Source organism: Protopterus annectens, chromosome 10.part0 (assembly GCF_019279795.1).
Source record: "Protopterus annectens isolate FY-2018-M chromosome 10.part0, PAN1.0, whole genome shotgun sequence".
NCBI classification, from domain to species: Eukaryota; Metazoa; Chordata; order Ceratodontiformes; family Protopteridae; genus Protopterus; species Protopterus annectens.
The window spans coordinates 380,127,609-380,145,464 of NC_056744.1; the positions used below are offsets into that span (position 1 = coordinate 380,127,609).

Genomic DNA, 17,856 nt, shown 5'->3' on the forward strand with positions numbered 1-17,856 from the left:
ACTTCTACAGTCCATCAGTATCAATAAATATGCGCAATCTCTGAAGAAGTACAAGTTATCTAAATAATTCCACATTAAAGAGATCTGTAACTAATGAAGAGGTTGCTGCTAGCAGTCAACTTTATATGTCATTGTTTCATCTACAAATAAAGTGCCTGTTGCCCTTGAGGAATAAACTGCCTATGTTACACTAAAAAAATGATAAGCTAGTAATATTGCAATAGGGAATGGATGGCAAACTGATAGCAGGTTCATAGTTGCTAGGTATCTTCACCAAAATGGGCTGCAGTATCCACCCCCTTTGCAACACAGTATAGTATCCGCAATGCATCTGCCTACTATGGGAGTAGAACCCACAGCCTTCTGCATCAAAAGCAAGTATACTACCTATTATGCTATTAACAATGCAAGCAGACTCAGCATAAGCAGCACTAAACTTTTGCTCCCCTGCAGCTCTCAGCTACTTGTAAAATCTACTCGACACTCAACTGTATCTCTGAACTTTGCAGCATAAGAAATCTGGAAAAAGGCAAAATTTATTTGGGGGGGGGGAACAAAAGCCCAAAAACCATGGACACATTTAAAACATTGCTTGTATAATGTTGGAAAGTTGCTAGAATAAAATGCCGTGTTACCACCATACATTTCAATGCCAAGTCTTGAATTCAGGACCCTGTGCAAAACAGTCAGAGCAACATACCACTATGTCAAATCAGCTGTTTTGTGAAAGAGAAGAAGAACCCAGCCACTGGGGATGCACAAGCCAGTGCATTTCTTTGTGCCGGTCCCAAGCCCGGATAAATGGGGAGGGTTGCGTCAGAAGGGCATCCGGCGTAAAACCTCTGCCAAAAATTACTGATGTGGAGAACTTTTCATAATTGCATACCGGATCGGTCGAGGGCTGGGTTAAAAACGACTGCCACCAGTACTGTTAGCCAACAGGGTGCTGATGGAAATTGGGCTACTGTTGGCTGAAGGAGAAGAGGAGGACGAGGCATGCCCGAAGGCAGGAAGAGAGGAGGAAGGTTAGGAGTGTAGCAGTGAGGGTAGGAACTTTGAATGTTGGCAGTATGACTGGTATAGAAAGAGAGTTAGCTGATAAGATGGAGAGAAGGAAGGTTGATATATTGTGCGTGCAAGGGACCAGATGGAAGGGAAGTAAGGCCAGGTGTTTAGGAAATGGGTTCAAATTGTTCTATCATGGTGTGGATGGCAGGAGAAATGGGGTAGGGGTTATACTAAAGGAACAATATGCCAAAAGTGTTTTAGACGTGAAGAGAGTGTCTGACAGAGTGATGTTTATGCTCGAAATTGATGGTATAATGATGAATGTTGTTAGTGCATATGCTCCAAAAATTGGGTGTGCGATGGATGAGAAAGAGGAATTTTGGAGTGAGTTGGATGAAGTTGTGGTGAGTGTACCCAAGGGTGAGAGACTAGTGATTGGAGCGGATTTTAATGGGCATGTTGGTGAAGTGAACAGAGGGGATGAGGAAGTGATGGGTAGGTATGGTGTTAAGGAGAGGAATGCAGAAGGTCAGATGATTGTAGATTTTGCAAAAAGGATGGACATGGCTGTGGTGAATACGTATTTTAAGAAGAGGGAGGAGCATAGGGTGACGTACAACAGTGGAGGAAGATGCACACAGGTGGATTATATCCTATGTAGGAGGGCCAGTCTGAAGGAGATTGAAGACTGTAAAGTGGTGGCAGGGGAAAGTGTATCTAAGCAGCATAGAATGGTGGTCTGTAGGATGACGTTGGTGATCAAGAAGAGGAGGAGGAGTGTGAAAGCAGTGCCAAGGATTAAATGGTGGAAGTTAAAAAAGGGTGATTGTGGAGTGGAGTTTAGGGAAGAGTTAAGACAGGCACTGGGAGGCAGTGGAGAGTTACTGAACAGCTGGGTAACTACAGCAGAACTAGTAAGGGAGACTGCTAGAAAGGTGCTTGGTGTGACATCTGGACAGAGGAAGGTGGACAAGGAGACCTGGTGGTGGAATGAAGAAGTACAGGAGAGTATACAGAGGAAGAGGCTGGCGAAGAAGAAGTGGGATTGTCAAAGAGATGAAGAAAGTAGGCATGAGTATAAGGAGATGAGGCGCATGGCAGAGAGAGAGGTGGCAGAAGCTAAGGATAAGGCATATGGAGAGTTGTATGAGAGATTGGACACTAAAGAGGGAGAAAGGGACCTGTACCGATTGGCTAGACAGAGGGACAGAGCAGGGAAAGATGTGCAGCAAGTAAGGGTGATAAAGGATAGTGAAGGAAAGGTACTCACAAGAGAGGAGTGTGTGTTGAGTAGATGGAAAGAGTATTTTGAGAGGCTGATGAATGAAGAGAATGAGAGAGAGAGAAGGTTGGATGATGTGGGGATAGTGAATCAAGAAGTGAAACAGATTAGCAAGGAGGAAGTAAGGACAGCTATGAAGAGGATGAAGAATGGAAAGGTTGTTGGCCCAGATGACATACCAAAGGAAGCATGGAGCTGCTTAGGAGAAATGGCAGTGGAATTTTTAACTAGATTATTTAATGAAATTTTGGAAAGTCAGAGGATGCCTAAGGAGTGGAGAAAAAGTGTTTTGGTACCTAGCTTTAAGAATAAGGGTGATGTGTAGAGCTGCAGTAACTACAGAGGGATAAAATTGATCAGTCACAGCTTGAAGTTATGGGAAAGAGTAGTGGAAGCTAGGTTAAGAAGGGTGGTGATGATTAGTGATCAGCAGTATGGTTTCATGCCAGGAAAGAGCACTACAGATGCAATGTTTGCTATGAGAGTGTTATTGGACAAATACAGAGAAGGTCAGAAGGAGTTGCATTGTGTCTTTGTAGACGTGGAGAAAGCATATGACAGGGTGCCTAGAGAAGAGTTGTGGTATTGTATGAGGAAGTCGGGAGTGGCAGAGAAGTATGTAAAAGTGGTACAGGATATGTACGAGGGTAGTGTGACAGTGGTGAGGACTGCAGTGGGAGTGACAGATCCGTTTAAGGTGGAGGTGGGATTACATTAAGGATCAGCTCTGAGTCCTTTCTTATTTGCAGTGGTGATGGACAGGTTGACAGATGAGATCAGACAGGAGGCCCCGTGGTCTATGATGTTTGCAGATGACATTGTGATCTGTAGTGCGAGTAGGAATCAGGTTGAGGAGACTCTGGAGAGGTGGAGATATGCTCTAGAGAGTAGAGGAATGAAGGTCAGCAGGGCTAAGACAGAATATATGTATGTAAATGAGAGGGAGGGTAGAGGAATGGTGAGGATGCAGGGAGTAGAGTTGGTAAAGGTGGACGGGTTTAAGTACTTGGGATCAATAGTTCAGAGTAATGGTGAATGTGGAAGAGAGGTGAAGAAGAGAGTACAGGCAGGGTGGAGTGGGTGGAGAAGAGTGTCAGGAGTGATTTGTCACAGACGGGTACCAGTAAGAGTGAAAGGGAAGGTCTACAAGAGGGTAGTGAGACCAGCTATGTTATATGGGTTGGAGACAGTGGCATTGACAAAAAGGCAGGAGTCAGAGCTGGATGTGGCAGAGTTAAAGATGTTAAGATTTGCACTCGGTGTGACTAGGATGGATAGGATTAGGAATCAGTATATTAGAGGGTCAGCGTATGTTGGACAGTTTGGAGACAAGGCAAGAGAGACGAGATTGCGTTGTTTTGGACATATGCTGAGGAGGGATGCTGGGTATATTGGGAAAAAGATGCTAAGGATGGAGCTGCCAGGTAAGAGGAAAAGAGGAAGGCCTAAGATAAGGTTTATGGACGTGGTGAGAGAGGACATGCAGGTGGTTGATGTGACAGAGCAAGATGCAGAGGATAGGAAGAAATGGAAAGAGATGATCCGCTGTGGCGACCCCTAATGGGAAAAGCTGAAAGATGATGATGATGTGAAAGAGAAGACGACTGAAACTTAAATAGCTACCATTTAGTGAATTCAATTCTCACCATAGCCGTCAACCTCTTAGCACAAAACACCTAAAGAAAGCCAATAATGGGGGAATACAGCCCTCAAACATATTCAGTGAATTCAGTTTTCATTATAGCTCTCAATCTCTTAGGAAAAAACACTTGGACAAAGCAAGTAATGGGGGAATACAGCACCCAAACATATTCAGTGAATTCAGTTCTCACCATAACACTCAAATTTTGCACAAAAAACCTGGACAAAGCCAATAATGGGGGAATACAGTCCCAAAAGTAGGGAAAAATTTCAAATATCCATCTTATAAACTTAAAAAATTGCTAGAATAAAAGGTTTTGTGTTACCATGTTCTTTCTGAAGAATATGAAGTCTGAAATTCAAATGCCTGTCATTTTTATTTATTTAGCATTTGTTAACCAGGAAAGTCTGACTTGGAACAAAAGCCAATTTTCAGCAGAGGCTGAGGGAGAAACACTCCAGACACATGTCTTTGTAAGATGGGAGGACACCAGAGCACCCAGAGGAAACCCACAGAAACACATGGAGGACATGCAGACTCCACACAGAAGGCACCCCAGCCAAGAACCAAACCAGAGAACCTGTAGCTGGCAGGCAACACTGCTACCACTGCACTACTGACTGCGTAAAGAAAAAAATATATAGAAACCACAGATTTTATGAGGAACGAACAGAACAAATATGAGGCAAAAAATCTGCAAATTTCTTACAAATGGTGGTGGATAGGGAATTCAAGCTCTTACCACCTGGGCCCAAGCTTACGGTATTCTCTATCCACCACCATGTATCCTGACACACACACACACACACACACACACACACACACAGACACACACACACACACACACACACACACACACACACAGACACACACACACACACACACACACACACACACACACACACACACACACACACACACACACACACACACACACACACACACACACACACACACACACACACACCTGTTCCTGAATTCAGTGTTCTCAGTTTCTGAGTCCATTTGCAGTTACACCGTATCCTCAGTCCTGTCCAGCACAAGCTAACTGTCCTCCCAGCTGGTTTCCCTGTGAGACTACACTGTATCTTCAGTCCCTACTGTCCTCCCGGCTGGTTTCCCTGTGAGAGTAGGCTCCAGCCTGCAGATGCAGTCCAGAATTCTTCTGTTCTATGTGGTCGTCACCGCATAGACATCTGGGCATCTGCAGTGCAGAGATGCCTTTCCCCCTATCCGGTCTGCAAATACAGCAGTCTGGAGTTCTCTGAGTTCCAGGAACTCCAAGCACGCATTCGTGGAGTTCCGGGACTCTAACTGTTTTATTTTGTTTTTCTTCTTCTTTCCACAGCTGGGGAGGCTGCAGTCTTGCAGTCCTATAGCATGAGCCGCCCCTGAGTTAGATTATTCACAATTCCTTATTAGTGAAATGCTAATTTCTTTTCTAAAAAAAGGTACTGTATGTTTACATTAATGCAATACTATGGAAGATCCATTCTTGATTGTTGTGAATTGGAGTTGTCCAGTAGCTCATCTAATTGCACATTTTAATTTTTTTCAGAAGACATTTTTGCTTGCATTCATGTCTTAGAGTTTGAATACTGCTTGCCATTTTAAATAGTATAAGTTACAAGCTACTGCATGTGTTGTGTATAGTTTAGACTTGTATGTTGTTATTCTGCTTTTGATGGTATTGTGTTGTTGTTAGCACTAACTGCAATTTAAAAAAATACTCATTACCTAGGATTAGAAATGTTATGACTTTTTTTAACAAATTGTATATTATCTATGTATTTTTCAGTGTTCTGCTACTTTATTTACTTTTGTGTAACTATTGTAAAATTGTCTATGTCTTGTGGAGCTTTCCTCCCCGGGCCTCCACTGAAAATGGGCTCTTCCAGGCCCAGTGGACTATCCTGGTGATCAAACTGTAATAAATAAATAATAAATAAGAGGTAGACATCCACAATTTGGAGAGGGAAGGCTGAGGTGTCTGGGCACTGTAACCATCACAATATCTCCACTGTCACTGCTCACTGAGCTTAACAAGGCCTGTAATGTTATAGTCTTTAGTTATGCAGACAGATTGTCTTCTCATGTATTAGTCATCAGCAATGAATGATATTTTACTCTACTGTAGTATTTTTGTCTGTTAGTGTGTATACTTTCCTACTGCGGTGGTGGTGCTGCGGTAGCATTGTCGCCTCAAAGCAAGACGTTGTCCAGTTCGATTCTCAGCTAGAGTGTCTTCTTTGTGGAGACATGCATGCGTGAATAGGCATACCTTCATTGAAGGTTGTGCTTCAGGGCTGGCAACTCGGCACGTAAAAATCTACTGCCAATCATTAGCGGACCGAAGTTCCACTGCGGCGACCCCTAACCTGGAAAAGCCGAAAGACACAACAACAAAAAGTGTGTATACTTTCCTGATAAGTGATATGCATGCATTTCACGTCATACATAGCTGTAAATCTAACTGTCTAGTTAACAGAGCCTTTCTGCCTATTTCCCCCTACATGCTGGTTCTCCCTAGCAGTACTCCATTTACTTACCAAAATATAATAAAAAACAAACACTGGAGAAGATGCATGTTTTACTTGTTATGCAAAAATATAAATAAAGAAAAGAATAAAACAATAAAAATGGTATTTACCTTTTATTTTTTTACGTATCAGATCTGAGCAGTCTGGCACATTCTTAAACACTGCACTTGGAGTTCCATGCTCTTGTTTTGAACAGCTACTCTTTGTGTAGAACTAACCATCAGTCTCCCATTTGTACAACAATGCAACAATGTATCTCAAATGGGAACAGACAGGAAAATGCACAACAGCTGCTAACACGTGCAGCTAGGAAGCCCAGAGCTCAGTTAATGTGCTGTATGCTTAGTTTAACCATTCACTACTTTTTACCACAAATTTGTGTCTAACAGTTATAATGAATGCATTACAAAGCCTGCCAATATGAAACATATTATTGTGATTCAAAATGTGGAAATGTTCCTTAAAATTAGGTACAGCTGAGAGGCGCACAGCCCTCATCACCCCCCTCTTTGGCTTCCCATAACGATACAATTGTTTACTTTCCATTCTTTGTAACTTATTTACCACCCTCAGCTCCCTTTTCAGAAGGAACATTTCTGCAATGAAATGCAACATGGGTGTTCAACTCCAGTGATGGCCTTTATTTTCTTCCTGATGGGCACCTGCAAATCAACTTGTGTCTACTTTACTAGGGAGTTTGGATGAAATGTGCAGCTCTGCGTTCTTAAATATCACATAGATATACCACAACACCATAAACACGTCCAAATAGAAATGTTTTGTACAAATTTTCATAAACAGGGATAGGATATACTTGCCTGTGAAGAGATGCCACACCAGAAATTAGAGTAGAGTGTACGGGACTCCAACATGGGTGCAACAATGGTTTTGTTCTCAGCAATCAATAGTTTTAATGTCTGAGGATTTGTCAAGAGGTTGTCACTATCTACAAACTAAAACAGAAATAAAAAAGAGATCACACAAAGGTAATCCTAATGCACTGCTCTTAAAAGCAAATAATATAGTGAAAAATGTATATTATTAATATAACTTATTCCTCCAACAAGAGACACACTACCCATTCATTCTACAGACATCAGTTAACACAAACAAATTTTTCTGAGTTGTCCTAGCATTATGGTCCATATATTTCAAAACGCTGTTCTCAGCCTTCAAGGATTAAACAAGTGTGGAAGGAAATTACAAAATAACGTTTTAAATAAAACTGGAGACTTCCACATCTAAATCCTATCATCCCTTAAAACGAATGAAACAAGACTGACTTTGAAACTTAGCACATGCCACAAAGAAATAAAATTATACATGTAATGTATAATTAGACATCATTGGTCAGAGAATCCAGTGAATACAGAGAGGACCATTTGCCAAAATCCAGACATTTAGCGATGTCTGCCTCTGCTTTACAAAAGGCAGTTGCCAAAGAGCACTCCTCTTCCTGGTTTTAAGGATCGATGGTACACTATAGCTTTCCATTGTTGGGCAGATAGGTTCCCTTCAGGAGAAAAACCTTCCACATTTCCTTTTCATGACAGAATTTGACTTATTCTGTGAAAATATACTTTTTTTTAAACTAAGATAAAGTGATTTTATTAACTGTCACATGACTTTTAGTAACTTTCAGACAGGAAAGTTACTTTCTTCTTTTGTGGAAAAAAGTTGTTTGAAATAATTTCTAATTTAAAACTATTTTTCTGAAGTAAAGGTTAGTTTTACTTTAGGGGTGGGTATGGGGTAAGCGTTTAAAGTACATTATACTGTTTTTTTGTTTTGTTTTTTGTTTTTTTGTTTTTTTGCTGGGGGAAGTGACTTTTTACTTCTCAACTGTTTATCAACTACCACTGCCATACATCCCGAGGAATCAGGCATCTTTTTGGCTTAACCATGGAACAACCTATCACTTCCTTGGTTGTTCCTTCTTCCAGCTACAAAAAGAAAGAAAATTATTAAACAGCCTTTGCCACCACAGCAGGATGCTAAGGTACCTTAGCTGTAGATGGGTGACTCTGCAACAACCCTTTCTGGCTCCTCAGACTATACATCTTTTTCCTTGGCTCCCACTGGGATAGTACCTACATGGACCAGGATTTAGACATGTCCTCAGCAGCTATTGGAATGCCCTTGGCAAGCAACGGACAACCATTCTCATCAGTCCTGGGACAAGGGGAAGGGTATCTTTCTCTGCCTAGCCTGAGTGTTTTACTGTCCCTAGGGAGTGTTTTGTTCCTGGCAAAAATGGAACTACTTTATTAGAAATTCCTGTCAAAAAGAAGCAAAAACTTAAGACATATTTCTTCTCCTGTCTCAGTCACTTTAGACAGGAGTGACTTATTGGGCTTAGTTAAGGGTTTAATTCAGGCTCTTAATCCTTCCAGTTTAGCTGCTTCTGGCAAGAGAAAGGGAGATTCTTCATCTTCTAAAAGGTTCATGGCTTTAACCATAAGATTATTATGAAGGGACAGCTTCTATATTGTCTCCTTGGGTTTCTGATTCAGATTCATAGGAGAGTATTGCTTCTGCTAAACCCTTTGAAGGATTCTCTTTTTCTGTAACTATTTTTCAGAATTAATCATTTATTTAACTGGGAACATAAGGACATTACACATCCCCAAAAAAGTATTATGATTTATTGCAAATGGATTTTCCAGAACTTACTCCAGTTCCTTCTGTGCTTTCAGCACTAGAGTATGTTTTTGTCACTGCCTGTAACCTCCCTGACAGCCAGCCTGCTGCCCCCAGGAAAGCAGGTAGATTGTATAAAGTTCCTCATCCTAATAAATTTGTATATACTAATCCCAGATCAGACCCAGCAGCTATCGCACTGATGAACCCAGTTGCTGCTAAACATTTAGTTAATACCAAACTCTTATCTTCTGACAATGACAGGAAGGCTTATGATAGATTTGGAGAAAAAAGTATATTCTTCAGCAACAGTTTTTTTTTTTTTTTTTTAATTTTCAGCTGTCAAGCTCATGTGTTAAAGATTATGCTTATATTAAGACAAGCATTTCCTCTTCTGAGGAAAGGACTGCTTTGTGTACCATAACTGATTCTGTGTCCGAAGTCACTACCACTGGTTAAAATGTCCTTCTGATTATGCTGATACCATTTCCAGAGTGACTGCCTCTAGAACTGTCATGTGGAGATTTGCTTGGTGTTATGTAAGCAAAACCTTCCAAAAGATGTTAAACAAAGAAGATTCAGGGGTCCTGAAAACGTGTGATGAGAGAGGTACACCGATTCAAGGAAGTCTCTGACTTTCAAGCCTTCATTATCTAAGTTTGCCAAGGGGTTTAATGTTACCCTGTCAATCATCATCAGCCCCCTTTTCCCATTTTCTAGATGAGGTTGGGTGTCATGTTAACTGTTGCCATCTCTCTCGATTCAATGTCACACTCCTGCCTTCTTCGACACTCATGCCTGACCGTCGCAGATCTTCTCTCACACAATCCATCCACCTCTTTGCTGGACACCCTCGCTTCCTCTTACCTTCTTCCTGTCTGTCCCAAATCTTCTTCATCGGATTGCCTTCTGCTTTTCTGCACATGTGCCCAAACCACCGTAATCTGTTCTCTTTGATCTTTTCTGCAAATGGAGCTCCTTTGACGTCTACTCTTATCTCCTCATTTGTTTGTCTGTCCCACAGTGTGTATCCGACCACCCATCTCAAGCACTTAATTTCCATCACATCTAGCGCCCTCATTTGCTCCGCCATGTTTCTGTACCATATAGTAGTACTAGTCACACCACTGTTTTGTACACCTTACTTTTTAGCTTCTTTAGCATTCCTCTGTCATACACTACACCTGACACTCTATGCCAGTTGGCTGCAGCCCCTCTGATTCTAGCTTTGACCTCTTCATTCAGACTTTCCTTTTCATCAACCACCCCTCCCAGATACTTGAAACTGTTAACCTGCTCCACTGTCTTCCCTTCTGTCTCAGTTCTCACCCTCTTCTGAGTTCCTCAATTGCTGCCATTACACTTATCTGTACTTCGTTTCATTCCATGTGCCTTCAGTTAATTACACTTAGCTGTACTTCATTTCATTCCATGTGCCTTCAGTTAATTACACTTATCTGTACTTCATTTCATTCCATGTGCCTTCAGTTAATTACACTTATCTGTACTTCCTTTCATTCCACGTGCCTTCAGTTAATTACACTTATCTGTACTTCGTTTCATTCCATGTGCCTTCAGTTAATTACACTTATCTGTACTTCATTTCATTCCATTAATTACACTTATCTGTACTTCGTTTCATTCCATGTGCCTTCAGTTAATTACACTTATCTGTACTTCGTTTCATTCCATGTGCCTTCAGTTAATTACACTTATCTGTACTTCGTTTCATTCCATGTGCCTTCAGTTAACTACATTTATCTGTACTTCATTTCATTCCATGTGCCTTCAGTTAATTACACTTATCTGTACATCGTTTCATTCCATGTGCCTTCAGTTAATTACATTTATCTGTACTTCGTTTCATTCCACGTACCTTCAGTTAATTACACTTATCTGTACTTTGTTTCATTCCATGTGCCTTCAGTTAATTACACTTATCTGTACTTCGTTTCATTCCATGTGCCTTCAGTTAATTACACTTATCTGTACTTCGTTTCATTCCATGTGCCTTCAGTTAATTACACTTATCTGTACTTCGTTTCATTCCATGTGCCTTCAGTTAATTACACTTATCTGTCCTTTGTTTCATTCCACGTGCCTTCAGTTAATTACACTTATCTGTACTTCGTTTCATTCCACGTGCCTTCAGTTAATTACACTTATCTGTACTTTGTTTCATTCCATGTGCCTTCAGTTAATTACATTTATCTGTACTTTGTTTCATTCCATGTGTCTTCAGTTAATTACACTTATCTGTACTTCATTTCATTCCATGTGCCTTCAGTTAATTACACTTATCTGTACTTCGTTTCATTCCATGTGCCTTCAGTTAATTACACTTATCTGTACTTCGTTTCATTCCATGTGCCTTCAGTTAATTACACTTATCTGTACTTCGTTTCATTCCATGTGCCTTCAGTTAATTACACTTATCTGTACTTGCTTCATTCCATGTGCCTTCAGTTAATTACACTTAACTGTACTTCGTTTCATTCCATGTGCCTTCAGTTAATTACACTTATCTGTACTTCTTTCATTCCATGTGCCTTCAGTTAATTACACTTATCTGTACTTCGTTTCATTCCATGTGCCTTCAGTTAATTACACTTATCTGTACTTTGTTTCATTCCATGTGCCTTCAGTTAATTACACTTATCTGTACTTAGTTTCATTCCATGTGCCTTCAGTTAATTACACTTATCTGTACTTCGTTTCATTCCATGTGCCTTCAGTTAATTACACTTATCTGTACTTCATTTCATTCCATTAATTACACTTATCTGTACTTGTTTCATTCCATGTGCCTTCAGTTAATTACACTTATCTGTACTTGTCTCATTCCATGTGCCTTCAGTTAATTACACTTATCTGTACTTCGTTTCATTCCATGTGCCTTCAGTTAGTTACACTTATCTGTACTTTGTTTCATTCCATGTGCCTTCAGTTAATTACATTTATCTGTACTTTGTTTCATTCCATGTGCCTTCAGTTAATTACACTTATCTGTACTTCATTTCATTCCATGTGCCTTCAGTTAATTACACTTATCTGTACTTCGTTTCATTCCATGTGCCTTCAGTTAATTACACTTATCTGTACTTCGTTTCATTCCATGTGCCTTCAGTTAATTACACTTATCTGTACTTCGTTTCATTCCATGTGCCTTCAGTTAATTACACTTATCTGTACTTCCTTTCATTCCATGTGCTTTCAGTTAATTACACTTATCTGTACTTCGTTTCATTCCATGTGCCTTCAGTTAATTACACTTATCTGTACTTCCTTTCATTCCACGTGCCTTCAGTTAATTACACTCATCTGTACTTCGTTTCATTCCACGTGCCTTCAGTTAATTACACTTATCTGTACTTCGTTTCATTCCTCGTGCCTTCAGTTAATTACACTTATCTGTACTAAGTTTCATTCCATGTGCCTTCAGTTAATTACACTTATCTGTACTTCGTTTCATTCCATGTGCCTTCAGTTAATTACACTTATCTGTACTTCATTTCATTCCATGTGCCTTCAGTTAATTACACTTATCTTTACTTTGTTTCATTCCATTATTTACACTTATCTGTACTTCGTTTCATTCCATGTGCCTTCAGTTAAGTACACTTATCTGTACTTCGTTTCATTCCACGTGCCTTCAGTTAATTACACTTATCTGTACTTCGTTTCATTCCATGTGCCTTCAGTTAATTACACTTATCTGTACTTCGTTTCATTCCATGTGCCTTCAGTTAATTACACTTATCTGTACTTCGTTTCATTCCATGTGCCTTCAGTTAATTACACTTATCTGTCCTTTGTTTCATTCCACGTGCCTTCAGTTAATTACACTTATCTGTACTTCGTTTCATTCCACGTGCCTTCAGTTAATTACACTTATCTGTACTTCGTTTCATTCCATGTGCCTTCAGTTAATTACACTTATCTGTACTTTCTTTCATTCCATGTGCCTTCAGTTAATTACACTTATCTGTACTTCGTTTCATTCCATGTGCCTTCAGTTAATTACACTTATCTGTACTTTGTTTCATTCCATGTGCCTTCAGTTAATTACACTTATCTGTACTTAGTTTCATTCCATCTGCCTTCAGTTAATTACACTTATCTGTACTTCGTTTCATTCCATGTGCCTTCAGTTAATTACACTTATCTGTACTTCATTTCATTCCATTAATTACACTTATCTGTACTTCGTTTCATTCCATGTGCCTTCAGTTAATTACACTTATCTGTACTTCGTCTCATTCCATGTGCCTTCAGTTAATTACACTTATCTGTACTTCATTTCATTCCATGTGCCTTCAGTTAGTTACACTTATCTGTACTTTGTTTCATTCCATGTGCCTTCAGTTAATTACATTTATCTGTACTTTGTTTCATTCCATGTGCCTTCAGTTAATTACACTTATCTGTACTTCGCTTCATTCCATGTGCCTTCAGTTAATTACACTTATCTGTTCTTCGTTTCATTCCATGTGCCTTCAGTTAATTACACTTATCTGTACTTCGCTTCATTCCATGTGCCTTCAGTTAATTACACTTATCTGTACTTCCTTTCATTCCATGTGCTTCCAGTTAATTACACTTATCTGTACTTCATTTCATTCCATGTGCCTTCAGTTAATTACACTTATCTGTACTTCCTTTCATTCCACGTGCCTTCAGTTAATTACACTTATCTGTACTTCGTTTCATTCCACGTGCCTTCAGTTAATTACACTTATCTGTACTTCGTTTCATTCCTCGTGCCTTCAGTTAATTACACTTATCTGTACTTCGTTTCATTCCATGTGCCTTCAGTTAATTACACTTATCTGTACTTCGTTTCATTCCATGTGCCTTCAGTTAATTACACTTATTGTACTTCATTTCATTCCATGTGCCTTCAGTTAATTACACTTCTCTTTACTTTGTTTCATTCCATTAATTACACTTATCTGTACTTCATTTCATTCCATGTGCCTTCAGTTAAGTACACTTATCTGTACTTCGTTTCATTCCACGTGCCTTCAGTTAATTACACTTATCTGTACTTCGTTTCATTCCATGTGCCTTCAGTTAATTACACTTATCTGTACTTCGTTTCATTCCATGTGCCTTCAGTTAATTACACTTATCTGTACTTCGTTTCATTCCATGTGCCTTCAGTTAATTACACTTATCTGTACTCCGTTTCATTCCATGTGCCTTCAGTTAATTACACTTATCTGTACTTTGTTTCATTCCACGTGCCTTCAGTTAATTACACTTATCTGTACTCGTTTCATTCCATGTGCCTTCAGTTAATTACACTTATCTGTACTTCGTTTCATTCCATGTGCCTTCAGTTAATTACACTTATCTGTACTTCGTTTCATTCCATGTGCCTTCAGTTAATTACACTTATCTGTACTTTGTTTCATTCCATGTGCCTTCAGTTAATTACACTTATCTGTACTTCGTTTCATTCCATGTGCCTTCAGTTAATTACACTTATCTGTACTTTGTTTCATTCCATGTGCCTTCAGTTAATTACACTTATCTGTACTTCATTTCATTCCATGTGCCTTCAGTTAATTACACTTATCTGTACTTCGTTTCATTCCATGTGCCTTCAGTTAATTACACTTATCTAATTACACTTATCTGTACTTTCTTTCATTCCATGTGCCTTCAATTAATTACACTTATCTGCACTTCGTTTCATTCCATGTGCCTTCAGTTAATTACACTTATCTGTACTTTGTTTCATTCCATGTGCCTTCAGTTAATTACACTTATCTGTACTTAGTTTCATTCCATGTGCCTTCAGTTAATTACACTTATCTGTACTTCGTTTCATTCCATGTGCCTTCAGTTAATTACACTTATCTGTACTTCATTTCATTCCATTAATTACACTTATCTGTACTTCGTTTCATTCCATGTGCCTTCAGTTAATTACACTTATCTGTACTTCGTCTCATTCCATGTGCCTTCAGTTAATTACACTTATCTGTACTTCGTTTCATTCCATGTGCCTTCAGTTAGTTACACTTATCTGTACTTTGTTTCATTCCATGTGCCTTCAGTTAATTACATTTATCTGTACTTTGTTTCATTCCATGTGCCTTCAGTTAATTACACTTATCTGTACTTCATTTCATTCCATGTGCCTTCAGTTAATTACACTTATCTGTACTTCGTTTCATTCCATGTGCCTTCAGTTAATTACACTTATCTGTACTTCGTTTCATTCCATGTGCCTTCAGTTAATTACACTTATCTGTACTTCCTTTCATTCCATGTGCTTTCAGTTAATTACACTTATCTGTACTTCGTTTCATTCCATGTGCCTTCAGTTAATTACACTTATCTGTACTTCCTTTCATTCCACGTGCCTTCAGTTAATTACACTTATCTGTACTTCGTTTCATTCCACGTGCCTTCAGTTAATTACACTTATCTGTACTTCGTTTCATTCCTCGTGCCTTCAGTTAATTACACTTATCTGTACTTCATTTCATTCCATGTGCCTTCAGTTAATTACACTTATCTGTACTTCGTTTCATTCCATGTGCCTTCAGTTAATTACACTTATTGTACTTCATTTCATTCCATGTGCCTTCAGTTAATTACACTTATCTTTACTTTGTTTCATTCCATTAATTACACTTATCTGTACTTGCTTCATTCCATGTGCCTTCAGTTAAGTACACTTATCTGTACTTCGCTTCATTCCATGTGCCTTCAGTTAATTACACTTATCTGTACTTCGCTTCATTCCATGTGCCTTCAGTTAATTACACTTATCTGTACTTCGTTTCATTCCATGTGCCTTCAGTTAATTACACTTATCTGTACTTTGTTTCATTCCACGTGCCTTCAGTTAATTACACTTATCTGTACTTCGTTTCATTCCATGTGCCTTCAGTTAATTACACTTATCTGTACTTCGTTTCATTCCATGTGCCTTCAGTTAATTACACTTATCTGTACTTCATTTCATTCCATTAATTACACTTATCTGTACTTCGTTTCATTCCATGTGCCTTCAGTTAATTACACTTATCTGTACTTCATTTCATTCCATGTGCCTTCAGTTAATTACACTTATCTGTACTTCGTTTCATTCCATGTGCCTTCAGTTAATTACACTTATCTGTACTTTCTTTCATTCCATGTGCCTTCAGTTAATTACACTTATCTGTACTTCGTTTCATTCCATGTGCCTTCAGTTAATTACACTTATCTGTACTTTGTTTCATTCCATGTGCCTTCAGTTAATTACACTTATCTGTACTTAGTTTCATTCCATGTGCCTTCAGTTAATTACACTTATCTGTACTTCGTTTCATTCCATGTGCCTTCAGTTAATTACACTTATCTGTACTTCATTTCATTCCATTAATTACACTTATCTGTACTTCGTTTCATTCCATGTGCCTTCAGTTAATTACACTTATCTGTACTTCGTCTCATTCCATGTGCCTTCAGTTAATTACACTTATCTGTACTTCGTTTCATTCCATGTGCCTTCAGTTAGTTACACTTATCTGTACTTTGTTTCATTCCATGTGCCTTCAGTTAATTACATTTATCTGTACTTTGTTTCATTCCATGTGCCTTCAGTTAATTACACTTATCTGTACTTCATTTCATTCCATGTGCCTTCAGTTAATTACACTTATCTGTACTTCGTTTCATTCCATGTGCCTTCAGTTAATTACACTTATCTGTACTTCGCTTCATTCCATGTGCCTTCAGTTAATTACACTTATCTGTACTTCGTTTCATTCCATGTGCCTTCAGTTAATTACACTTATCTGTACTTCCTTTCATTCCATGTGCTTTCAGTTAATTACACTTATCTGTACTTCGTTTCATTCCATGTGCCTTCAGTTAATTACACTTATCTGTACTTCCTTTCATTCCACGTGCCTTCAGTTAATTACACTCATCTGTACTTCGTTTCATTCCACGTGCCTTCAGTTAATTACACTTATCTGTACTTCGTTTCATTCCTCGTGCCTTCAGTTAATTACACTTATCTGTACTAAGTTTCATTCCATGTGCCTTCAGTTAATTACACTTATCTGTACTTCGTTTCATTCCATGTGCCTTCAGTTAATTACACTTATCTGTACTTCATTTCATTCCATGTGCCTTCAGTTAATTACACTTATCTTTACTTTGTTTCATTCCATTATTTACACTTATCTGTACTTCGTTTCATTCCATGTGCCTTCAGTTAAGTACACTTATCTGTACTTCTGCTTCATTCCATGTGCCTTCAGTTAATTACACTTATCTGTACTTCGCTTCATTCCATGTGCCTTCAGTTAATTACACTTATCTGTACTTCGCTTCATTCCATGTGCCTTCAGTTAATTACACTTATCTGTCCTTTGTTTCATTCCACGTGCCTTCAGTTAATTACACTTATCTGTACTTCGTTTCATTCCACGTGCCTTCAGTTAATTACACTTATCTGTACTTCGTTTCATTCCATGTGCCTTCAGTTAATTACACTTATCTGTACTTTCTTTCATTCCATGTGCCTTCAGTTAATTACACTTATCTGTACTTCGTTTCATTCCATGTGCCTTCAGTTAATTACACTTATCTGTACTTTGTTTCATTCCATGTGCCTTCAGTTAATTACACTTATCTGTACTTAGTTTCATTCCATCTGCCTTCAGTTAATTACACTTATCTGTACTTCGTTTCATTCCATGTGCCTTCAGTTAATTACACTTATCTGTACTTCA

The 17,856-nt window shown here is 38.8% G+C and overlaps 1 protein-coding gene across 1 annotated transcript in view; it reads right to left on the minus strand.

The window, feature by feature from the left end:
• COLGALT2 (collagen beta(1-O)galactosyltransferase 2) overlaps positions 1-17,856 on the minus strand; it is a 1,144,817-nt gene that overhangs the window by 541,912 nt on the left and 585,049 nt on the right. Inside the window, exon 4 of the mRNA XM_044085299.1 lies at positions 7,291-7,425. Within this exon, the coding sequence (XP_043941234.1) occupies positions 7,291-7,425 (135 nt within the window). The remainder of the gene's footprint in view (positions 1-7,290; positions 7,426-17,856) is intronic.